Consider the following 26361-nt stretch of genomic DNA (forward strand, 5'->3'; position numbering starts at 1 on the left):
TGCAAATTTCAGGCTTTTCTTCAGAAAGTGATAAATGGAAACTCAGATCTAGAGGAAGGAATGAAGAGCATCAGAATGATAAACATATATGTAAGTATGAAATACTTATTTTTTCTTTGTTAATTTCCTTAAAGAACAAATAACCAGCTGGGCATGGTGGCACCTACCTGTAATTCCACTACTCCAGAGGTGGGGCAGGAGGATTGTAAGTTTAAGGCCACCTCCAGCAACTTAACAAGACTGTCTTAAAAATAAGAAATAAAAAGGTCTGGAGACATAGCTCAATGGTAGAGTGCCCCTGGGTTCAATCCTATTACAAACAAACAACAAAAACAAAAAACAAATGATTATTTGTTTTATAACATTATAATAAAATAACATTTTAATGTTATAGTAACGTTTTAAGCTGGGAGCTCTAAGATACACAGAAGTAAAATACATGACAATGCATTTCAAAATATCAGCAAGAACAAAGAAATCACACTACTCTTTTATTTGTTGAATAAGAAAACTTTTATTTTCCCAATTTTTGTTTGTGATGTTTGGAAGACTTTAAAACTTGTAACATAATATGTCTTTCCATTCTAAACTCCATTTTCATATCTATGTTTGTATTTGTAATTCTGAATTTTTTTTCTCAAAGTGGGTCTCCCAAATGGTGTAAGCTAGATCTTTCTCTGTATTTCACTTTGTATCATAAGCTTTTCCAGGGACCTTTATATTTGTCTTCAGAGCAAACCCTTGGCACAAAGATCTCATTAAATAAATTTGTATAGTGAATTAATTAATTTTTTCGAGACAGGATTGCCAAAGCTGCTTCTGGAACTTGAAATCCTTCTGCCTCAGTCTCCTAAGGAGCTGGTAGTACTGGCATGCCCCACCAATCCTGGCTGAATTTTCGCTTTGTCTATCCTCCACAAAGCTGCTATGATAACATTTCTAGATGCAAATTTGATCATATTGTCCAAATTCTTTGGTGAAGGATCCAGAAAAAGTTAAGAGCTACTGCCTCCCACTTTCCAGTCACGGTGATCTGCCCAATTCTTTGTATGCACCTAAATATCACCCTTTCCCTGTGGTGTCAAAGAGACCCTAGGATGAGGACAGACTCAGAACCGATGAGAAGTACTTTTAGAAAAACAGTTTGGTCCCTTTCCGCCCTAGCGGTCTGACCCCCGAGGGGCGACAGCCACTCCATACAAAACCCCTGATTTGGATTCTAGGCTCTGATCTCTAGCTTTGCCACTACGTGGTCACCAAGACGCCACGGCCTCCGCAATTCCTAGAGAGAAAGCTCCTAGAAAGGAAAGAGTGGTCGGGTGCAGGACCGCTGACGCACTTCCGGCCTTTGTGGCTTCTCGGTTGCCGGGCGCTGCGACCCAGCCTCTGGGTCTGAAGCTTCCCTGGACCGCGAAGGTGAGTCTGGGCGGCTGAAGGGACCCGCCAGGCTCCCGGGAGGTTTAAGACCCTTGCCCGGGAGTCGGCGGGGAGAGGACGTCTGTGCATTCGCGGTCTGGGCTGCCCTCGCGTCCTCACCGGAATTTACTGACTTGCTTGAAGCCCAGATGGACTTTAAGAGGTTCCGCTCTGACCCGCCAGTGCCGTGGAAAGACCCGAGAGGGGCTGCGTTTTGTGACCGAACCTGAGGTTTCCATGTAGGGGAGAGGGAAGTAAAGGAGAGACGTCCGACTGTCGGTCTCGGTCTCTCTTGGGGACCATGCTCACTATATAATCTTCACTTTCATTTTTTTTTATTTTTAGGTACTGGGGATGGAGCCTAGGGCCGCGCTCATGCAAAGCACACGCTCCACCTCTGAGCTACACCCCCGTCCTATCATTGCTTTTATTTAACAAATGTTAACATTACGGAATATCTGTCACATATGTTTTTGTTCTTTACATATTGTAAAATAAATTATAAGTATAATGACTTGTCACCTCTAAGTAGTTCCTAGTGCCTATCTAAGGACATTTTCCTACCTAATCACACACACAACTTAGAATAGGAACATTCCCTAGTATGATTCCTCAATATGATCTTACACCTAGTTCATGTTCAAATTCCCAGCAAACCCCCCCTCCCAAAATTGTCCCACAAATGTCTTTTGCTGTTGATTTGTATCAATTAGAATGCAAACATAGACCATGTTGCATGTTGTTTGTTTGTTTTGGTGCCAGGTATTAAACCCTAGGGGCACTTAACCACTGAACCATATTCCCAGCCCTTTTTTGTATTTTATTTAGAGACAGGGCCTACTGAGTTGCACAAGGCCTTGCTCAATTGCTGAGGCTGGTTTCGAACCCCTGATCCTCCTGCCTCAGTCTCCCAAGCCATTGGGATTACAGGCGAGCACCACTGAGCCCCTTTTAAAGATCTCTTTTAATTTAGTATAACCTTGCCCTTGCCCTTCCTTTTTCCATCCCATTGCCTTTCTGAAGTAAGGCAGTGAAGAGTACCAGTATACCTGTAGAGTATCTCCATTTCTGGATTTGCTTGTTTCTTCAGGGTATTTAAGTTGTTCCTCTATTTCCTTGTCATTGCAATTGGTTATCCTTTGGGCTTTATTTTATGATGCAGGTATTTTATGATTTACATTATCTCTTTGTTGTTGCTAAAGATAATGAAGCTAATGAGGAAATGACCTTTTATGATTTCTGCTGTTCTTAGTTTAATGGAGGAAAATGGGGACACATCACACTCTGCTATTGTTTCATTCTTTGCTGCCTGATGTAATAGGCACAAATAATAGGCACATCATAGGCACAAATATTTGTGAATTGAATCATTTGTGGATTACAGTTAATGCATAGAAACTGAATATTGAATTTAGAAAGAACTCTCCTACTTCCTCCAGGAGCATGCCTTTTGTATACATACCTCCTAAATGTAACTTTTATTTCATTGTGTTGTACTTTTATCCTGACTAGCTATAAGCTTCTGGGTATTCAGAGTTCTTAGCATAACTCCATAAATGTCTGACAATGACTGAATTGCATTTACGAAAGTTAAGCTGTTTCTCCTTTCATTTGTATGTATTTTTCAAAGTTGTATTAGTTTGCTGAATGCAGTAACATCATATCTAAATTGAAGTCTTTCCAGATTGAATACAATAGCCTCCACTCCCACCTTCTTTCAACTCTTGCCTTTTCTGCTTCCATTCATGGCTTCACCCTCATTCCCTCAACTCCTCCATCCAGTAGCAGAACTTCTCATTATGTAAGTCCAGTCCTGTCACTTTTCTTTTTTTAAAAGCCTTTGGTGGTTTCTTGTTGCATTTATAAAATCCAAACTCCTGTGCTCTATGTGATCAGGCTCTTGCATACCTTGCCAGCCTAATGTCTTGCCACTTTCTTCTTCTCTTCCTTGGCTGTAGACATTCCAGCCTCCTTTAGTTTCCACAGTATGCCCTGTGTCAGGGCCTTTGAATAGTCTCCAGTGTTCTTCCCATTTCTCAGCCCTACTCCATGTAACCCATTCCGTTTGTACTTAAAAGCTCAGTTTAAATGTTATCTCACCTTTCCCTCAGTTTTCTTATAATAAAATATAAGCATTTTAACTTAGAATTTTTTTTAATTCTAGTATAATGCATATTTTTCTCTTGTCACACATTTTTTTTTTCTCACACGGCACATTCTGTAGTTTAGCCACCCCTGCCTGCCCTTAGACCCTTTGATACTTCTACTTTTGTTGTTTGCTTGGTTGTATGGTTCTATGTGATCTCTTTCATTAAGTATGTAGAACAATCAAACAATATAAGCAGCTCTACAGATCTCAGAGTAGACACACTCACAGGTCATCTGGCTGTTAGCTGCTCTAGTGGGGGAATTTGATTGTCCTGTATGTCTTTTATCACCTGAAAGCTAGTCTGGGCATGGCAATTTCAGAGGGCAAGAGTAAGCAAATCCTTTCAAGCTTTTAAAGCTTCTGTTTGTATCACACTTGCTAATATCACATTGGTCAAAGTCACATAGTTGAGCCCAGAGTCACAATAGGAGGGCACTACCAAGGATATGACTATGGAGAAGAGTGAAGAATTGAGGTCATTGATGTATTCTGCCATACCCTTTTTCAGTTTCTAAACATATAAACTAAATACCTAATATACTATTTATTAACATAAATGACAGCATTCTATTCATTTTCATACATTGCATTTTCCTACTACTTTATTTTCTGTTAATACATAATGTTCTATTATTAGGTATATCCTCCTTAAGAAGATTAAATCAAAGAATCTTAGATCACAGTTTTCATTTTACCCCCAAGTTGGTGTGAGCCTTCTAAATTAATTCCGGAATGGCTTCAGCAGAGGAACAGGATGAATGTAAGATTGTGAAGGTGGAAGAAGACCCTCTCTGGGATCAAGAAACCTACCTTCCAGTGAACAGCTTTTCTGGCCAGGAGGCCTCACGCCAACTTTTTAGGCAGTTTTGTTACCAAGAGACTCCTGGTCCTCGAGAAGCTCTGAGCCGGCTACGGGAACTCTGTCATCAGTGGCTGAGGCCAGAGACACACACCAAGGAGCAGATTCTGGAGCTGCTGGTGCTAGAACAGTTCCTGATCATTCTACCTGAGGAGCTACGGGCCTGGGTGCAGGAGCACCATCCAGAGAGTGGGGAGGAGGCAGTGGCTGTGGTGGAAGATCTGGAGCAAGAGCTTAGTATGCCTGGGAACCAGGTAAGAGAAGGAAAATGGACTTCTAGACATTGAAGGGTGAAGTTTGGTGACAGTTTAGTTGGCTCTAGTTACATTTCTTAGTTCTCTGTTACTGTATAAACAATTGCCCCTCGTTACTGTTACTAGCTTAACAATAACAATAACATCAGTTTTTATGAGTCAGGCATTTGGGAGCTATTTAGGAGAATCTCTGGTAGGTGGCAGTGATGATGTCAGCCAAGATTATAGTCATCTGTTGACTTGACTGAGGCTGGTGGATCCACTTCCAAGGTGGCTCACTTGTATGGTTGTTGGAAACTTCATTTGCTCTCTGACTGTTGGCAGAAGGTTTTAGTTCTTTAGTACATTGGTCTCTTCCTAGGGCCTCTTGAATATCTTTATGACATATCTGCTGGTTTTCTCAGGAGGAAAAAGAAAGGAAAAAGCCATAATACCTTTCATGACATAAAAGTTATATACCATCACTTCTGCCACACTTTCTGTTCAATAGAAGTGAGCCATCAACTACAGTATACCTATTTTAAACCATCTCTCTGTTCTATTTTTGAGTATGAAACTAAACTCTAGTCCTTCTACTGAGCCAACCCTTTAGAAAATGTTTCATATGGTTCCATGTGATCTCTTTCATTATTAGCTTGAACTCCCATAGTCTTTTTCTTATGAACCCAAATATACCTGCCTTTAGGCCCCAGACCAGGAATATGGACATTCTAATGTGCTCTCAGAGAACATGGTACATTCTGAGGCCAAGCAGGAATCAGCAGTCATCCAGCTTCAGTCTATGGTGACACAGCTTAAATATGAAGCTTTTGGTCTCCACCGATTTCGAGAACAAGGTAAGGACTTTAACAGGTCCATTCAGGAGGTCTCTGGTGGCTCTGTTTAGAAAATTAGTTAAGACTGTGGACTTCAGGGCCAAATTGCCTAAGTTGGAATTTAAGCACTGCTACTAAGGTAACTCTTGACAACAGGTAGTTCAGGGAACCTCTCTGTGTCTTTAGTTGATGCATCTATGAAATAGGGATAATCATAATACCTCAGTCAGAGTCAATTGAGAATTCAACAAGTTAATATGTACAAAACACTTAGAAGAGTGCCTGTCTTTTAGTGAATAGTTTGTACTACCTGTTTGTGTGCATCCTCTCTGGGAATCTTGATTTCTCTGGGTAATCCCTTCAGTAATTTCAGCAATACTATTGATCTTAATATCCCCACTTAACCTCTCCTGACTACACTGTCAGTTTTGCATGCCTAGAATACATACATCTGATTTGGATCTTCCTATTTCCATCCTATGGTAGTGCTTTTTTATAAAGGAACAGAATGACATTGTTTGGTCCATTTATTATTCCAGGGGTTGAAACTATCCCTGAAAACCAGAAGTTGGCATCAAAACAAGAAGTCTTAAAAGAAATGGAACATTTTGGGGAGAGCAAACTCCAAAGAGATGTTTCTCTTGATTCTAAGTATAGAGAAATTTGTAAACATGACGACAGGGTGGAAAAGCAGCATTGCCATCCTGTTGGAGAAAGACATCACAGGTGCAATGAATGTGGGAAAAGCTTCACTCAGAGCTCAGTCCTCATTCAGCACCAGAGAATCCACACTGGGGAGAAGCCATATGAATGTGAAGAATGTGGGAAGGCCTTCAGCCAGAGATCAGGCCTGAATGAACATCAGCGGAGCCACACCGGAGAGAAACCTTATCAATGTAAGGAGTGTGGGAAAGCCTTCAGTGCCAGCAATGGCCTTATTAGACACAGAAGAATCCACACAGGAGAAAAACCCTATGAATGTGAAGCATGTGGGAAGGCTTTCCGCCTCAGCTCATACCTTGTTCAGCATCAAAGAATACACACTGGAGAGAAGCGCTATCAGTGTAACCAGTGTGGCAAAGCCTTCAGTCAGAATGCAGGGCTCTTCCAACATCTCCGAATCCACACTGGTGAGAAACCCTATCAATGCAGTCAGTGCAATAAAAGCTTTAGTAGGCGGACACTTCTTATGAAACATCAGAGAAGCCACACTGGAGAGAGACCTTATGAGTGTGATGAGTGTGGGAAAGCCTTCAGTCATCACTGCAACCTTATTAGGCATTTTAGAATCCATACCATTGCTGAACTGGACTAATTCCACAGACTTCCGGACACCTAAATGGGTCTATTTTTGAAAGTAAGATTTTTAAGTGGCCTATTCTGTTCATATCAAATTTGTTTTGCTTTGGGATGAATACCTTATTTATAAATCAGAGGCTGTTGTCTCCTGGATGGATGTCTGTGGATAGGGGAGGATTGCAGGGCAGCCTCCTAATTCCCTGTCCCTTGGTTCATCTTAATGATTTCCCTTAAATGGACCAAACCTTATCTGGAAATAAATTGGTATCGAGAGACTGTTTTTGAGTAATGCTGAACATTGGCCAACTCTAAAAGGATAGTATCAGTGCATTCTTTTTTAAAAACTGGGTAAGTTCAAAGGCTCTATAGAGGTGAGTCTTTTTTTCTGTAGGAGTTATATTTTAAACACAATTGAAGCTTCTGGGAATAGGAGTCATTCTCACAGGAAATCATTATTGTGGTTTTCTCTAACAATGTGACAGGTAGAAAGACCTGTAGTCCCAGCTACCTGAGAGACTGAGACAGAAGAATCACTTGAGCCTAGGATTCAAGGTCAGCCTGGGCAACATAGTGAGACTGTATCCAAAAAGAAAAAAAAAAAAAAAGAACACAATAGCATGAAGGGTGACCTCAGTAGCACTTTCATCAGAAGAGGTGGGTTGGTATACTCATTAACTAAGAAGCAGTACTCACGTAGTCTTGACAGTTTAAAAATCTGTGTAAAACCTGTGGTGTGGAAATCTATGTCTCATTTCATACCTGACTCCAAATTCCCAAGGCAGGTCATTACCATATTTAAGATTTCCATTTTTATTATAAATAATGAATAAGATCATACTTTAAAACCCCTGTTCTCCACAAAGCACCTCTTTATTTACCTTTTCTGTCAGCATTAGTATTTCCTTGTCATTGCCTTTTGGGTATTAGTTAGCCATTTTGATTGCCATTGCAAGTAGCAGCATTAAAGTAACTTTATAAAGAAAAAGGGCCTCTGATCTCAGGCACTGCTGCTTAACTGGAAAGACCAGCATAACTGTCAGGGTTAAACATAGGTTCTGACACTAAACTGTTGAGATTCAAATCCTACTTCTCCATTTGGGAACTGTGGAATCTAAAACCCTTAATCATTTATTGAGGAACATGAGAGCTACCTAAAAGGACCTATGCTACAGTTTTCCCATTTGGAAAATAGATATCACGACTTTTTTCATAAGATACATAAGATTAAGTGAATACAAATTTGTAAAGCACTTGAACCATAGCTTTAAATAAAGGAGAACTATGATTTACATAAGAAATAATACTATCTAATAGGTATTAGGTATTGGATGGTGAAACTGTAATCAAGTTAAAACTAAAATAGGATATTAAATGCTTCTGCTGACATTCTTGTTATATTTTTCCTTACAATCTGATACTAAATCAGAATTTCAAGAAAAAATAAAAATTCAGTTTAAAAGTATACTACCCTGCTGGGTGTGTTGGCACACACCTGAAATCCCAGTGACTTGAGAGGCTGAAGCAGAGGACCACAAGTTTGAGGCCAGACTGGGCAATCTAGTGACACTGTCTCAAAATCAAAATTAAAAAAGACTGGGAATGTGGCTAAGTGGTAAAGTACCCCTAGGTTCAACCTGTGGTATTCCCTCAAATTATATGTATATGTATACACTTTTTTTCTGATAACTTTGGAACCATACCAAAAAACTCTAAAATTCCTTTATTGTTTCATTCATAAATAGAATAATTAGCAGCCAGTTAAATTCAAATTATGATAGTGCTTACCAAATTTTAGAGTGCCTGTGAATCACCTGGGATCTCATTAAAGTGCACATTCTAATTAGAAAGATTAGAAGGGGACCCAGGAATCTGCATTTCTAATTAGCTCTCAGGTGATGCTGCCACTTTATGAAGTACATTTTGAGTATCAAGGCCCCAGAGAGCTCTGAGTATTGGTTTGGTCCTTGTGATATACTAGAGGTGCCAAGTAAATGATAGCTTCCTTCCTATCTTTCCATGAGCAATCTCTACACACCTGTACCATTGACACTGACCTGCTGCCTCTTCTACCCTAAGAAAAGTGAGGATCCTGTGAATGCAGTAGGAATGTGAAATGGAGTGGGTTTTGGGAACAAAGCAGTGTCCTCTGCTCTGGCACAAATTCAGCTAAATCTTTACTCAGGAAATCTAAATGGTACCTATAAATGTTTGCTTTAGGAAAATACTACTGCTGTAGAACTTCTGCTCCTCTTCCTTTCTTCTCACATGAGCTCCCAGGGTGAAGGAGGAGCTGTTGCATGTTTGTGAGTACACTTTGAGTGTACACTATGAGTACAACCCTGACAATCCTTTTCCCTAGTCCTTTCTTGAACTTTCTGAGCTGCTTAGGCCCCAGGAACAAGGTCCCAGCTGAAATGTCCTTACCCATGGTACTACTCCACATGTACCTTCAACACTTAAGCCTGTCTTGGTCCTTCTGTGACTCCAACCCCAGATCTCAGATAGCCCCTTCTCTTACATACTTAGAAAGGCAAAGAAAAGCTCACAGAAGAGAAAGTAGTCACAAAATAGAGGCCACAGGGGCAAAAGTGAAATTTTAAGTAAAGGAAGGACTTCCAAAATGGGTGAGAAAAGGGTGGAGAAGGGGGTCGGGGAAGAGAAAAGAGCCTGATGGGCAAGACTGCGATAAAGAGAAAATTATAGAAGATGTTGGAAATGGAAATTGTTGGAAATAGTTTATTTGTTTGGTTTTATGGTTTGTTTATATCCAAATTCTTTTTCATTGATCTGGTCCAAAGTGGTGTATGCCACCACTACACCATACTGAACCTCAATGATGGCAACAGAAGGATCAGAGGAACACCAAAGACCTAGAAAAGAAGAGAAGGTCAAACCATAGGTAGGGGCACTTAGTCAGCAAGCACCCACTGAGCATCTACTTCTGTGCTGAAGGCCATCAGACCTGGTTGGAAGGCTTTGACACATCAGTGAACAAAGTACTAAATCCCCTTCTTCATAGAATTTCTATTCTAGCAGAAGAGAAAAGAAACAAAACCCACAATCGCTAAATTATATAGTATATTAGAGGTGATACAGTGCTTTAGAAACATAAGAAAGTAGAATTGGGTGTGGCGACCCATGCCTATAATCCCAATGACTGGGAGGCTGAGGCAGGAGGATCACAAGTTTGAGGTCAGCCTCAGCAACTTATTGAGACCCTGTCTCAAAAAAATAAAAATAAAAAATAAAAAATAAAAATAAAAATAAAAAGAACTGGGGATGTTATCTCAGTGGTAAAGCTCCCCTGAGTTTAATTCCCAGTACCAAAACAAAACAAAACCAAAACCAAAACAACCAGAACAATGTGAAACAGCATAAAATAGGAGTGAAATTCCATTTGCAGGGTGGTCAGGGGAGGCATCATTGACAAGGAGATATTTGAGTTAAAATTTAGAGGAGATGAGGGAGCCAGCTTGGTGCTCTCTGAAGGGTGTTCCAGGAAGAGATCAGCCAGTGCAAAGGCCCTAAAATATGGAATAAAATTAGCTTTCCCATTGAGTTTATCAAATAATCCTCACAACCTTCCTAGAAGAGGAAGGCATGATATTTACTATTCATGTTTATAGTTGTGTAAACAGAATGAAATGAAATGATTGCTTACTGTTAATACCTGCAAGGTGGCAAAAGTCTTCACTCAAGACTGACTCCATTTCTAGTGCTCTTTCCTAAATACATGGAAACTGTATTTTCCAACCTGGAAGCTATCATTCTTTTCTTCTTCATCTAGATAACATATGTGATGCCACATAAGTAGGTATTGTGTAATTATTTTTAATGGGCAGCTTGTACCCTGTAAGCCCTGGGGTGGGGAACCAGGTTGGCAGAACACCTGTTGGTATACAAAAGAAACTGATAAAATTCTGGAAGGTCATGTGATGTTAGTGGTAGAGTGTAAGAGTATTGTTCTGAGTGTGACACTGCCCAGGATGATTCCCCGGGGGTTACTGGGATGCAGTGCAGTGTGGGCAGCCCACTCAGTTCCAGGCTGAGTCCCAGGAATGACTGAGACAACCATGGCTGAATGAATTTCAGCATTTCAGGAAGCACTTACTGTGTGCACTATTCTAATTGCTTAAAATTCTTAATTAACTCATTTAATCCCCAAACATGATCTGAACATGATTATCAACTCCATTTTAAAGGAAGAAAAACCAAGGTTTAAAGAGGTTGTCATTTGCCCAAGGTTATACACCTTGTAGGCAGCAGACTTGCTTGCCCTTTGGGTTCCTTGACTCCATTTCAGATAATGCCAAAACCATTGATTTGCCTCCAGTATTACACCAATACTGGCAATCTGCACTATATTCCTTTTTGACTGGTACTCTACTAAGAACTGAGTTTGTTTAGTAATTCTTAAGAGTATATTTAGTAATTCTATTACTAGATATTGAAGCTTGTCCTATTTTTCACTATGTGGGTCAGCACTGCAGGGGCAGATCTTGTACTTTCCTCCTTGAGCACAAGTGTAAGAACCATAGTATATGTACATTTCTAAAGTTTTTATTGCAGAGAATTTAAAACACTGATGAAAGTTGAAAGAACAGGAAAATGACCCAAATGTGCCCATCCACCTTTAATAGTTTGCAACTCATGACCAGTCTAATTTCATATATATCCCCACCTAACTCTTTCCTTCCCTAATTTTAAGGCAAATCTTAGACATATTATTTGACCTACAAATACTTCAGTGTCACTAACAAATAAAAACCTTTTATAAAACAGTCATAGTATTTTTATCACGAAAAAGTTATTTCCTTTATCTTTACATATGCAGTAAGGAGTTAAATTTCCAGTTCTTATAAACACCTTAAAAAAAAAAACACTCATATGTATGTTTTATTTAAATTAGGATTCCCCATGATGTTCACAGAGAGTGCTTGGCTGATATATATGGTTGTTTTTGTATTAGTTTTGTTTTGTTTTGTTTTGTTTTGTGATTGCTGGGGATTAAACCCAGGTCCTCACATATGAGGCAAGCACTCTACCACTGAGCTGCACTCCCAGCCTTATCTTGTCTCTTTGTAGGTTTCTGCTCCATTTTTCCCCCATTGCACTGCATTTGTTGCAATGGTGGGGGTGTTTATTCTATAGTTGCTCACAGTCCTTATTACCTGTGAATTGGTAGTTCACAGGAATGAATTGATTAATTTAGAGGCTTGGTCAAATTCAAGTTTTTGGTGAGATCATTGCATTGTGGTGTTGTGTTCTTCCTTGAATAAGGTCTGGTTTCTTTTCCTGGTGTTAGCTTTTGTTGTTGAAGACTATCTCTATCCATTTATTCATAATGGGTGTCAAAATCATGATATTCTAATTATATCATTCATTATTCACTAAAATACACTATTTTTGCTATTCATTTATATATTGTTTAAATCCATTGTTGTCATTATCTTTACTAGAGCTCAGGTTTTCCCTTCTTCAAATGGGAAGCTCCTCAAGTTGGCTTCTGAGTTTCCCTGACACAAGACTGACCTTTGTAGTTAGGTACTTCCTTGCTTTATGGTATGGCAAAATGTTTTCAGGCTAATGTCAAATATTTCTTGCTTCAGATCTCAATTCAGCTATTTCTCTCAGGATCCCTGATTTCTTCTTGGAGAAATGAAATTTCAAAATGACAAATTGGGTGCCAGAGAAAGCTCATTGCTCAACTGGTTATTTTTTTCTAAGCTTTTTCAGTAGAAAGTATGTGTGTGTGTGTGTGTGTGTGTGTGTGTGTATCTTCTCCCCACCTCCAATTCAGGACTACAGTGTTTTTACTTTTCTCTTACTTTTGTGTCCTCTCTTGTACTTGTCTATTTCTGTGGACAAATTATCTCAGAACTTAGCAGTTTAAAACGATGCTGTGGGTATGGTGGTGCATGCCTGTAATCCCAGTGTCTCAGGAAGCCGAAGCAGGAAGATTGCTAGTTTGAGACCAGCCTAGGCAACTTAGTTGGGCCATGTCTTAAAATTTAAAAAAAAAAAAGGGGGGGGGGACTGAGAATATTGCTCAGTGGTAGAATGCCTGGGATTCAACCATAGTACCACCAACTAACTAATCTTTTTATGGTTTGGGAATTCAGGTGTGTGTGGCTCAGCTGGGTCCTCTGCACCTCTGCATCAGAATTACTGAAGACTGAAATTGAGGGCTGGGGATGTGGCTCAGTGGTAAAGTGCTTACTTGACAAGCATGAGGCACTGGGTTCAAATCCCCCAGCACCAAAAAAATTTTAAAAAGACTGAAATCAAGGAGTTAAGGCTGGCATCTTATCTGAAGACTTATGTGAAGAGAGATCTGCTTCCAAGTTTATGTGGTTGTTGGCAGAATCAGTTCCTTAAGAATTCATGGACTTAGGCTGTCAGTTAATTCCTAGCTATTGGCAAGAGTCAAGCCCCAGTTCCTTGTCATATAGGTTTTTTTTTTTTTTTTTTTTTTTTTTTTGGTGTGGTGCTGGGGATTAAACCTAGGGCACTCTACCAACTGAGCTATATCCCCAGCCCTGTCATTTAGGCTTCTTTAACATGAGGTTTGCTACATTAAAACCTCTAAAGGAAAGTATATGCTAGCAAGACAAAAGTCAGTTTCTTGTAACCTAATCATAGAAGTGACTTTTCAATCTTGATGTATTCTGTTGGTTAGAAGCAAGTTATTTGAAGGGAGAGAATTATATAAGGTCTTGAAAACTAGGATGTGGGGATCATTAGGAAACATCTTAAGACAGAGCCTCTGACACTTTTCTCCTGTGTCACGAATCCCAGTTCATAAGCCATGTGTGTGGCACATGCCTGTAATCCCAGGCAATTTGGGAGGCTTAAGTGGGGAGGTTAGTGAGGTCAACCTGGGTGACATAGCAAGACCCAGTCTCAAAATGAATAAATAAAATTAAAAGATGTTTATTAAAAATAAAGACAGAAACCTAGTTCTCAAATACAAAGGGGGATGACAAAATTAAAATATCACACCATAGGACTGGGGGTGTGACTCAGTAGTACAGCACTTGCCCAGCATGTACAAGGCCCTGGGTTCAATCCCCACTACTGAAAAAAAAATCACATCATATGTGCTTGTAAAGTTTTAATACTATTAAAACATTTCCACACTGGCTGTGCCAATTTACATTTCTACCAGCACAGTATTGCCAGGGTCCAGCCCTAGCAGGGGTCAGGGGTTCTTGGTGGATGGGAGGCGTCGGCGCGGTGGAGAAACAGCACACAGAGACACCAAGTGTTCTGAGGCTGAATCTGTCTTTATTTTTTCTTCCAGCCTTTTTATAGATATTTTTTTTGTAATGATCATATCATTTTATGGATAATTTAAAACAAGAAAAACCTTCAAAAGTACAATCTATACTTCTTCTCAAAGTACACATTCTCTGTATGACAGCCCAGACCAAAACAACCTTATTTCCCAGCTAGATTAAAGCAATCTTGTGTCCCAGCTAAACTGAGGGCACCATGATCTGCCAGCCTTCAATCTTCAGAACAAACACATCACTAGATTTTCTGAGAAACCACCCCCACTGTGAACTCCAGTGTTTAACAGTGAAAAGTTTTTACTATTATTAAAGGGCAAAGAAATCAACTTATAATTAATATTTAGTCTATTCTATTTCATATAATGGTGGACTACAATCTTATTCTGATTCTCAAAGAATTAGACGAAACATAGGAAAAACAAATTATATTTATGACTAACCTAAATGTTTTTATTATGTAAAGTATCTCTAGAATCAACCATTAAAATTAGGAAAGCAACAAAGGCTAAATACCACATCCAAATTCAGAGGAATGCCTCTTTTATCCATCTATATTTAGAAATTATTATACCAAAGCAATCTCAGGCTCCTTTTAACTTGAGCATAGCTACAATTGTTTATTTTCATGTATTTTATCTATGTATTACTGCTAAATTTTTATTGTGTACTATCTTGTGTACCAATACAGTAAAACCTTCCCAATGTTTTTCCAGTAAGTTTCTAATGATATGTTGATTATTTATATTAAAAAGCAACTATACATGGAGACATGCTACGCCTATGGCCCCCAAGAGGGAGGACGATCAACAGAACTGTGTCAAGTGTTGAGTCCTCTACTCCAACAGAATCATGTCAAGTGTCAGATCCTCTACTCCAACAGAACTGTGTCAAATGTTGGATGCGGCACTGTATGGTTATTATCCCATTCTCTTGCCCTTATTTATATTATCAAACTTTTAAATACTTGCCAAGCTGTTTAATGTGTAACAGTATCTTGTTTTTATTTTTAATGCCTAAATATAATGAAATTACATATCTTTTATATGCCTATTAGACATTTGCATTCCTCCTCTGTGAATTTTTATTCATATTCTTTGGGACTTTTTAATCTTACCAGCGAATAGAAATTCTTTACATTTTGTATCCTAATCTCTTGTTGTATACACAGACATATTTATCATATATATTTCATTTTTTAAAAAAAATTAGGACTGAAGACAAGATGCTGAATGATGTAAGCCTGCTACTAAATTATTGAGGCTTAGACTATCTGGAAAACCAAGATCAAAATTATAATCATGCCAGTCTCCTGAAGTATAGAAAAGGGATATGAAAGTCACGATGGAAAAAAAAAACAGCTTCATATGGAAACAGGAATCCAGCCTCCCAAGGAAAGAGTCCTATGAACCAGGAAATCTGCATATAGCACTTCAGACACCTCTGCTACCAGGATTCCCCTGGGCCTTGAGTAACTCTGAACCATTTCTGGGAGATATGACATCAGAGATTACACCCAGAGTACTACACCGGAGAACAGATCCCAGAGCTTCTGGTGCTGGTGCAGTTCCTGACCATCCTACTCAAAGAACATCATTGAGAAAGTAGAGAAGAGTCTGTGGCCTTGCTGGAAGAATGGAAGAAAGACTGAGGAATGAAGACAGCAGGTGGGTAGGTAGAAGGCTGGGAGGTATAAAGCCAAATGGGGGGCACCAACGTGTTGTTGGGTCATGAGCAGTACCCTTAAGAAACTTTAATCTCAAAAAAAAAAAAAAAAAAAAAAAAAAAAAGGAAAGAAAGAAAAAGAAACTTTAGTTTTTATGGAGTCAAACTGACGTTAACAGTTCCTGGCATTTTTCTTTTCCACTTTCTGATGTTATCCCTGCATCCTTGAATGGTTAAATGAAGCACTGATTCCTTCATCCCATAGATCTCTTCTTTAAGGATTTAGCCCTAATTTGTGGCATAATTTCTAAAGAAACCTACTGATTAATAGTTCAGTGATCTCCATAAAAGGGATGTAATCCTGAAAAAAATTACCTCCAAGGCTATTATAGGCACTGTAATCATCCAGCTGTGCAACCCATAAAGGAAAACCCGGTTAAAAGAAAACCTCCAAAACTATGTGCCTCTTCTGATGTGGAAGTACTGCCAGCTAGAGACAAAAGTAATCTAGGCTTATTTTCATTCTTTTCCCCCATTCATCAAGATTCTGCTCTATCAATCCTTGATGGCCATTTAACACATATAAAGTATTTAATAATTAGAAATGAATGAAGATCTGAGATGTTTAGTAAACAATGTACTGTTTGGCTTTTTTTCCCTATCATTTAAGTGTGTTTAGTTTAACCAGTTTAGACAAGAGAGAATTATCCCTCACCATGAAAAAGCATGGATCTGCCTTTTTGCTATGCACAATTCTAGATACAACATGACTCTAGGGCCATGCTAAGAATTCTGTGTACTTTCCTTCACAGTTACATGGCTCCCATGTTAACTCTGGACTTTCTTGGCAGAGACTCTCACTGTTCTACAGGCACCCCCTTAAAGGGAAGGAGCAAGGTAGAGAACACAAGCACGAAAGAAACAAAAGAACATTAAAAGACCCTTTTTGATGGCTGTTTATTTCCATGAACTTGGAATGAGAGAATAACCAGGTCCTACTGTTTGAAGACTCTCCTTTGCTAACTGTACCTTTCCCTTTCATATCTATTTAGTTTTGTTACTGTCTCAGGAGAGTGGTAAACAATGGTGGCCTTATTCACATGTTATCAGGGGAAGGTGGTAGAATATACAGGAAGGCCTCTGGTGAATATACTACTCATTATGGTTTATATATGAGGTATTGCCCAAAAGCTCATGTATTAGATAATGCAAGAATTTTCAAAGGTGAAATGACTGGTTATGAGAGTATTAACCTAATCAGTGGATTAATCTACCTATGTGGATTAAATGGGCAGTAACTCTAGGCAGGCAGGATGTGTGTGGTTAGAGGAAATAGGTCACTAGGGGTATTGTTTTGGGGGTTTCTATTTTGTACCTGGTGAGTGAAGCTCTCTCTGCTTCCTGGTTGCCACATCCTGAGCTGCTTTCCTCTGCCAATACCCTTTTGCCCTGATGGTCTGCATCACCCCCAGCCTAGAGCTATGCAGTTGGCCATCTATTAATGAACCTCTGAAACTATAAGCCCCAAAATAAACTTTTCCTCCACTTAAAGATGTTCTTGCTAGTTATTTTGGTCACAAGACAAAAAAATCTGACTAAAACAACACTCCTGGATTCTGTACAACTATGGCAACATCCACCATAGCAGCTTGCCAGAGGTTAAGATCATCATAAGACTATCTCTACATTTTAACCAATTCTACTAGGAACACTGCCTCTTGCAGCACCTTGGACTGGAAATCTACATCTTTATCACCTTGTAATGAGTACTTGGCTCATGTACCACCTCATCTTGCCCACTCCTGCTTATGGGTTTTCTTCTCTAATCTTCCCAAATCCACTTCTGCATTATATATCTTGAAATTTACCCTCTCCTAGCATTTTCCTAGCTATAATCTTGTGTGTGTATGTGCACACTAGGGATTAAACCCAAGGCTTCACATGTGCTAAACTCTACCACTGACTTATGCACCCAGCTCCCTAGCCATACTTTCATTTATTTCCAGTCCTCTGATCTTAAGTGGGAGAAAAGCAAGCCGTTTAAGGTCTCATCCTTAGCCCTCTTGCCCTTGACAAATCCCAGATCTCATTTGCATATCCTTATCTTCCCAGCAAACTTGCAGATCTACACCTCAGAGCCCAAATTATCATAAATGCCTCCATTCTTCCAACCTTTGCTTGACACCTCCCCTTTGCCCCAGGTGAAACTACCGTACACTATTTCCTTTTTTTTTTTTTTGTGTGGTGCTGGGGATTGAGCCCAGGGCCTTGTACTTGCAAGGCAAGCACTCTACCAACTGAGCTGTATCCCCAGCCCTATTTCCTTTTCAATCAGCTGGCTCCTATGCTCAACCTGGGACTTCTTTAATTAAGCTCAGGATGTGACAAAAAGGAATCATCAGGGCTGGGGTTGTGGCTCAGTGGTGGAGTGCTTGCCTAACATGTGAGGCACTCAGTTTGATTCTCAACACCACATGTAAATAAAATAAAGGTTCATTGACAACTTAAAAAATATTTAAAAAAAAGGAATCATTAGCAAACCACCTCCATAGTTTTAAAAATTCCTTTTTATCCCTGCCACAGACTTAAGAGTATTTATTGGTTTGAGGCCATTTGTAGTTTCTGATTTTAGTTCAGTGACTATTTGTCCTGGCATCTGTGCTGAAGTGAATTATTTAATGTGCCTCATTTAAACATGGGTATTTGATAGCTGGGAGTGGTGATGCACACCTGTAATCCCAGCAACTCAGGAGGTTGAAGTAGGAGGATCATAAGTTTGAGGCTAGCCTGGGAAACTTAGTGAGATCCTGTCTCAAAATAAAATAGAAAGGGGCCTGGGGTTGTTGCTCAGTGGTAAAGCGCTTGTTTGGCACATGTGAGGCACTGGGTGGGTTTGATTCTCAGCACCACATAAAAATAAATAAATAAAATAAAGGTATTGTGTTCATCTAAAACTAAAAAATATATAAAAAATAAAGTACTGGGAATGTAGCACAGTGATAGAGGGCCACGGTATTCAATTCCCAGTTCTAACAAAAAAAAAAAAAAAAAAAAGAAAAGAAAAAAAAGAAAAGAAAAGCATGGCTATCCAGTTGATAGTTAAAAGGACAGTTGGGAATAATGATTCATAAATTTTACAACTTAGATTTTATGATTTTATACATACTTGTCAGTGCTTAGGGATTAAAAAATAAAGTCGATTTTCTTTGTACCACTGCCTAAGACAAAGTCAAGATCCAGAGTGGCTCCCCATGAGTCAGTGTTCTGCTTTAGCAGAACATTTTCTGCCCTGTCTTATTACAAATTTCTTGCTACCTGCCTCTAGTTCCCACTAATCATTCAACTATAAGAACATACAGTGTGTATGCTAGTCACATCCATGAACCCTCCAGGTCAGTGCTTTATCTTTGACAGGGGAAACAAAATTTTCCATTATCTCTTTGTCTCAGGAATGTCCATATTTCCTGTAGTTCTCTACAGCTTGCTTATTAGATACCTTAGTAAATTCTTTTGAAATATCTTGAGTTTGCAGGTCTACTAGCTGCTGTGTAGACTGCCCTTATGAGACTTCCTCTTCACCCTGACTACTTTGGTTGAAATTCTCCAGATGTTCTCCAGCATATGACTTGTCCCATTCTTTACTTCCTAGCAATCTTCCTTCATCATGCCCAACAGGCTCTTTATGTTCTTCGTCCTTTTATATCTACCACAACTATGGGTCTAGATTGCTTGGCACCTCTTCTGGCACATCACACCACTGCTAACATCCACAAGAGTCTTCTTTCTAAATGCCATATTTTATCCAGAAAGTCCCTTTTCTATGGCTTCCAAGTCCTAAGGCCATGTTGGTATCCTCTTCTTGTCTTCAGAATAGCTGATCTCCAGTCCTTTGGATACTTCCATTTTTCCTGTCTGAACATTTACCAAACCTACTTACCAGGCCTGGCCCACTTTCCTGCTGGTGTCCCCTCTGGAGCTTCAGTCTAAAGCAGGGAGGGGCCCTTGCAGTCTTAGTTAACACTCAAGCTTACTATTATTTCTTCTAATTAATTCTGTCCTCACCCAATATGGGGAAGGGTTGACAAATTTCTTTTGTATTTCAGATAAAAAATCCAAGGTTGAAAATATGAAGACTAAGAGCAAGAAAAAAAAAAAAAAAAAAAAAAAAAAAAAAAAAAACTGGCCTTAGAGCAGGAAACACCTGAAGAAAGAAGTGAAACTCCCTTAATCCCATGCAGACCTCAAAAGTTAAGAGTTCCAAATGTGACAGAAGCAGTCAATGGGCAAATCCACAAGGGAAAAACAAGGTCCACGTGTGTTGAGAGTAGGAACAGCTTTATCAAGTCCTGGGACCTCAGAATCCATCTTGAGTATATCAGAGAAAAGCCGCATCAGTGCGCTGGTGGAAGGCATCACTGGCACAGCCTCCAACCGAACTTGGAGCCTGGGAATGCTCAGCAACACCAGCCCTTCCTACTGTGAGCTACGCCTCATAGGGCCAACGTGGCAGGTGGCCAGGCTTCTACCCGTGGCTCAGCCGCTCCCAGCAGCCGCGCACCAACACCTGTACAGTTAACAATGCTGGGCAGCGCTTCTACTCATGGGGCGGTGCCCTTCTCAGTGGCGACCTCTTGGGGCTACACTGCTGCTTACGAAGAGCATTCAACAGTCATGAGAGGACTGCGGTAGTTGAGTCATAGGGCTACAAACTTGCCTAGAACCGGCGAGAAAACATGGATGAGAGGCCTTATGAGTGCTAAGGGCAGCCAAACCAGATTCCACATGGGGAGAGGCCCTATCATTGTGGAGAGTAGCAACAGTTTTGGTGGGCTTAACACTTCCTAAGCACAACTCTCCCCTCAGTCCCCCTCTACCCCCACACAAAATCAAGAAGCTGGGCGTGATGCACACCTGTAATCCCAGAGACTTGGAAGGCGGAGGCAGGAGGTTCACAAGTTCAAGGCTAGTCCCAGCAATTTAGTGAGAATCTCAGGAACCTAGCAAGACCTTGTCTCAAAATTAAAAAATAAAAAGGGTTGAGGATGTGTCTCAGTGGTAAAGCACTGTGGGTTCAAGCCCCAATACATAAATAAAGAAACATTGTCAATTTAAAAAAATGCTATGTGATCTTCCTGCCTTAGCCTCCAGAGCAGCTGGGATTACATGCATGTGCCACCATGCTGTGCCATTAATTAAATCAATAGATGAATCAATGAAAGAAGAAATGAAGAGCTAATTTCAGGAGTGCAGCTAGTACAGTGAAAACCAATTATGTCTTTGTTCAGAGCCCATTTTTATTACTTGCATTACTCATATACCTGTTACTAAACCTGCTGTGGGTCGTTCAGATGCTGTCACATAAAAAAGCAGACTTGGCGGCTACATTGACACTGATATAGTCCCTATCTTTAAAGTTAAATTCTGGTTGTATATGCAAGATAGCTACAGATTTAGTTAGCCTGTTAACTTTGGTAAATATATCTTGGAGAGAAACTTTGCCACACTGTTATATTTGGCACTTTTCTCTTTCTGAACTCTTGACAACCTAAGAAACCCACTGTAGTCAAGAAGCTTTATATTCTCTTGGGATTTTCCCTGAATGGCAGGGGAGTGAAACCACAGTAAAGAACTTTATACAAAATTTTTATTTTAAAAATGAAGAAAATATTTAGTCTGAGTGTGGGCCTTATTTCAGAATGTGTAAGCAAAAAGTCAAATCAGACTGACCCTAATTTTATACCCAATTATTGATAATCAGAGAATTCCTATTCAGAGCCCTCCGTGTAGATTCCTGAATTAGGTTTTTCAATGTGGGGGATACAGGAAAACTTGCTCATAGTATTTTGTCCTGCCTTACAGTAACCATGGTGACTCAGTTGGAACAGCTCCTTGGTGCTAGCCAGATTGCTGAAATGTCGCCCCCCCCCCCCCCCCGTGCTGGAGATTGGACCCAGGACTTCACACATGTGAGTACTCTACCACTGAGCTATACCCTAGCTCCTCCTAATAGTTTATAATCACCATTTGTCTTCACTATCTGTCACCCCATCAATGTTAATACCACTCTTCTAAAGTACACTTTAAAGATAGCTATTTATTTGGATTGCTAAATTCTCCCATTAAGTTGCAGTGTATTTGGAGTATTCTGAATAGTATAGCAAGTAATTTTAGGTCCTGTTTTGGTTGCAGAAGAGATTCTCTGTAAGTTTATTTTCTAGTAATGGACATGCCCTGAATAAAAATAACCATGTAAGGTAGTATTGGATTAGCACCATAAAAGTGATATGGAGAGAAGTATCATAGAAGTATCACAGGTGTTCAGCTCAATGGGCAGAGTACATAAAGTGATCATTCTTCTGCAAGTAACTTTGAAAAGTCCTTTCCTATGGCAATAGTCTTTCATAATTACAAAGGTGTTGAACTCCTGCAAGGTGATTGTTGTGGGTAGATGCTTACAGATAACCAGATATTTCATGAAGAAATCAAATTACAGGAAATAATCAACATATTTTAAGCATCTTGTGTGGAATAGGTCAATCTGTTACTCTGCAACATGTCTTATAGTTCCATCACAACCATGCACAAAACAGAAATTCCTGTTGAAAGAAAAGTTCTGTCTACAACACAACTGCAGTGGAATCCATTTTCTCTTTACTGGTTAATCTACCAAAACTACATTTCAACACTAACCAATCACAGTATACTTTTTCCAAGAATTTCTGCTTATTCCTGGATTCACTCCTTAGGGCATTTCAAAATGGCATGATGTCAACTTGTTATCCTTTCCTTTTTTGACCCTGATTTGCTTCATATTTTCCTGTTTTCTTCAACTCTTTTGATTTCTGCTGCCAATTGTCACATTTTTCACATCAATATTCAGTGGCACAGCCTCTGGTTTTTCCTCTATTGAACTCTCCAACATTTGTCTGGCCCATCTTGCCTACACAATCTGATCCAGCTTTACACCAATGCTGGTCTTAAGCTTATTGACACACGTTTTGTTTAGATAATTCTTAGCTTATGGGCAACAACTCCATTTTGGACTATGAATTCAGTGACATTCTATGGTTATTATATTGCCTGCATTTTTTAAATGGTATTTTTCTGGTTGACAGGTTTTTCTTGAACTGATAGACCTTTTGAAGTACAGTTTTTTCATGTTTCATTTGTAAAAAATGAAAAAAATCCTGAAAATCCAAATAACAACCAGAGCAAAACTGTGTGCCTTCTATTTATCTTTGATTCTAATCTTGGCGGTTGTTTAAAGAAAAATAATAAAATATCTACATTTGTTTTATCAGGTTCAAAGTATGTTGGGAATTGTCAAGTCCCTCTTTTCATCACGTTGTATATTTTTTGTTAACATTTGTTATGCCTTATTCTAAAATTTAGTCTCAAACTGGAATGCCTTTGAGGACAGATAATTCTATAGAGGTCTTTTGACTTAAATAGTTCAGCATTTATATTGTTTTATTTTGGCATCTAATCAGATTCTTATTCATAGCCCATAAAAAGAAATGTGAACTTAATATTGGACTTTGCTGATGTACTTGAGAGTCTGAAATTTTTTAAAGAAATCATAGCCCTACAGAAAATTTTCTATTGTGTTATGGTTCTCTTTTATTGATGGGGATGAAGTGGGGGTTTCTTAGAAATAGTCATTTTTTATTAAACTATTTCTGGAAGAAAATTGAAAAAAATTTAAAAATGACATTCTCTAGAGAAGATAAAAAGGGGGAAGAATTTCATTCTTTTAATGCATAAAATAAATTCAACAAATGATTTCTCACATCTGATACAAACTGGACATAGAAAAGTACCACTGGAGTTCAACATTTTCTGATAACTTTTAACATTGTTATAATAATCTTTGAAACTTTTATATAAATGTCTCATTTTAAAAAATAGTAGTTACTCATTAATTGCATTTTATACATCAGATTTGCTTTGGTAGAATACAACCAAATGTGTAGTTGTGATTTTTCCATCTTGTTACTGACTGCATTTTGTTTATCTGCCTTAGTCTGGAAGATTAGCATTGTGTCCCAAGTAATAATGTGCAACACATCTCCGAAAGTCCAAGAGGTCTAAAGAGGAATCAGGGTTACAGACTCTGTGCAGTTGCCATGCATTGTTCATGGCTACATCAATCATGTAGCTCACCAAAATTGAATACCATTTCTTGCTTCTTAACCTCACTCTATATTTGGAAATAATTTGATCCATTTTAGCTACACCTTTCCTGCATTCCTCATACAATTTCACTATGCATGGTTGATTTACCTGTGGGATCTCTTCACCATCAGCAAAACAACTTATTTCACTGACTGGTTCTATGCCTACAGCATTGGAGCACAGACTGATAATACCATCACCATGCCAACGACATAAAATTATTTCATCATTTTCTTCTACTCGGAAATCAAAACATCCCCTCTTCATTTTTTTCATATGTTCTGCATTCATAAGAGGACATTTTTCAGTCCTGTTTTCACGAATTGATCCTGTTGCCCTCACTCCCTTCTTCTTCAAAGCTGAAACCAATTTGACACTTGTAAAGAAGCTATCAAAACACAGGTGATAGGGATACTGACCTCTCTCTAAAAGAACATCAGCAAAGTTCATCACTAGATTTCCACCTAACCCAAGGTCAAGATCCTTATCTGCCTCGATAGTTGATTCTTCTTGATAGGGCTCAAACCAAACCAGATAACCCTGTGTGGTTGTACCACACCAAATTTTATAGCCAATTCTAAGAGGCTTTCCATTCAGAAATTGGTCACTATCAAAGCATTCACACATTGATTTATCAAAGCAATAGTATTCTTCTAGAGGAGCATACAAGAGGAAATTTTTATTCATTTGCTTTATGAGAGGTCTCAATTTTGAAAATTTATCTTTTTGATCTAAGTGGCTATTATCTGCAAAATGTAAGTATGAGAAAATCAATTCAAATCTGTCCCTTCTAATTGCATCTCTAACCAGGTTCTGATCGGCATCAGAGATTTCCCAGTACATTCCCCTTCTGGGACGCCTTACAAATCCACTCCAAAGTAGGACACCAAATACACATCTCATTTCCTGAACTGTGACTTCTAAGTTAACATTTTTCTGAGAAGCATAATTATTGGTTTCATTGACAATCAAGTTGAATGTTTCATCATCAAAAAACAATTCGAAGAGCTCTACTGGGTTCAACTTTTCACTCTTGAGATTTAAAAGTCCAGAATCCAGTGCTGACCAGCTGGGAAAGTTGGGCTTAATGTCTCTTTTGGTCCAACTCTTTTCTGGGACACTTGACACCTTCAGCTTCTTCTGAGAAGGCTGAGCCTCAGGTTCATCTTCCTCCACCTCTGAGTCATCAGAAAATGCAAGACCTTGGAGCAGTTCACTCACTCGAGCTTTGTCTTTTTTTCTTCCTTTTCGGGTAATGTCTCCTGCTGCATACTGCAAGGATGCAATGTGCATCCGGGCCCAAGAGTCACGGGGTGGGTGATGATCCTTTAGAGTGTTCAAATTTGAGACTGTCTTTTCAGTAGGGAGAGCAGAACTACAAGAGATGTGGGGTGCATAGTCTCTGGGAAAGAAAAAAGAAAACATACTACAAAAAACCTAAGTCTCACTCTTTCAAATATGCTAAATCTAACGCAGTATGGTAGTGTGCTAATTTTCACTTTTCATGTTTTCATGGGGAAAATTGGCTAGACTTAACATTTCTGACCTCTCCCCAATGCACTTCTCAGGACATAACTGTTGAATTTAGGAGAAGAAACGCAGCATCCTTAGCATAGCACCTCCCTCTATTCTCTTTAGGAGTAGGATGCAGACATTCCAAATTCCTTTTTGTCACTAGTTGCAATGGGCAGGCCCACACAAGACCTCTGCTGCACTTCTCCTCTGCTAGTTTGAACCTATTTAGCTCTGCCTCTGAGCCACTTTATCCAGTCTAGCTCCTGTCAATAAGTTGAAGGTTCTGGAACCACCTGTTATATTCAACTGTGTCCATGTCAACTGGTTCTTAATTTGGAAAAGGAAGGAGGTTGCTATGTACCAGGCCTCCTCACACCTCACAAAGATTTTCTGTTACATATTCATCTGGTAGGTGTATTTCTTTGAGTGGAAATAAAAAAGAAAAAACTCATTGCACTCGAATGGATTTTTATGGGATTTACAAGGAAGAAAACTAAAGTTTCTAAGATGAAAGTACTATTTTATACTAATGCTTTTTAAATTCTGGGTATTTAAATTTTATTTATTAGTGTCCTATTAATAAACCAGTCTAGTTTTAGAAGACACAGGGGGAAAATGCAGGTTAAAAGAGTATACTTTAATATATATTACACTACATATGTTTATTTATTAAAGTATTTACTTCCTGGGTATCTTCAATATCTACATGTATGACCTATTCAATACATCCATCTTACAAGTTCCCTGACATCTTTAACTTTGGGAATACTTCTTGAATCCTGTCATGACACTGAGACTTTTCGCCGTTGAAATTTAAACTCTTAAGAACTATACATTACATTAAATCCAATAAGGTGAGAAGGGTCTGGGAGTAGGAAATGGGAGAGTGAGGTGAGGAAGCTGGGTGGGCATGGGGAATAGA

At 39.1% G+C, this 26361-nt stretch overlaps 2 protein-coding genes across 6 annotated transcripts in view; one reads left to right on the top strand and one right to left on the bottom strand.

The window, feature by feature from the left end:
- The first annotated feature begins 11 nt into the window (after positions 1-11).
- Zscan31 (zinc finger and SCAN domain containing 31) lies at positions 12-26318 on the top strand. Of its 4 annotated transcripts, none has more exons than XR_007109442.1 (6): positions 12-90; positions 1224-1416; positions 4203-4678; positions 5364-5514; positions 6033-7140; positions 15297-15751. XR_007109442.1 is itself a non-coding variant. In XM_047558110.1 (6 exons), the coding sequence occupies exons 3-5, from the start codon at positions 4298-4300 to the stop codon at positions 6806-6808; spliced, it is 1308 nt and encodes a 435-aa protein (XP_047414066.1). In that variant the 5' UTR covers positions 12-90; positions 1224-1416; positions 4203-4297; the 3' UTR covers positions 6809-6850; positions 21609-26318. The 4 variants fall into 4 exon arrangements, 2 of the variants coding, with proteins under 2 accessions (XP_047414066.1, XP_047414065.1); XM_047558110.1 differs by lacking the exon at positions 15297-15751 and adding an exon at positions 21609-26318 and having other exon boundaries at positions 6033-6850; XM_047558109.1 differs by having other exon boundaries at positions 6033-6850.
- Positions 20876-26361, bottom strand: part of Pgbd1 (piggyBac transposable element derived 1) — a 39244-nt gene continuing 33758 nt past the window's right edge. For both annotated transcript variants that reach the window (XM_047558107.1, XM_047558106.1), the window contains exon 9: positions 20876-25326. In XM_047558107.1, coding sequence (XP_047414063.1) covers positions 23769-25326 — 1558 coding nt within the window. In that variant the 3' untranslated portion in view covers positions 20876-23768. The remainder of the gene's footprint in view (positions 25327-26361) is intronic.

The sequence above is a fragment of the Sciurus carolinensis genome, chromosome 7, assembly GCF_902686445.1.
Source record: "Sciurus carolinensis chromosome 7, mSciCar1.2, whole genome shotgun sequence".
Taxonomy (NCBI): domain Eukaryota; kingdom Metazoa; phylum Chordata; class Mammalia; order Rodentia; family Sciuridae; genus Sciurus; species Sciurus carolinensis.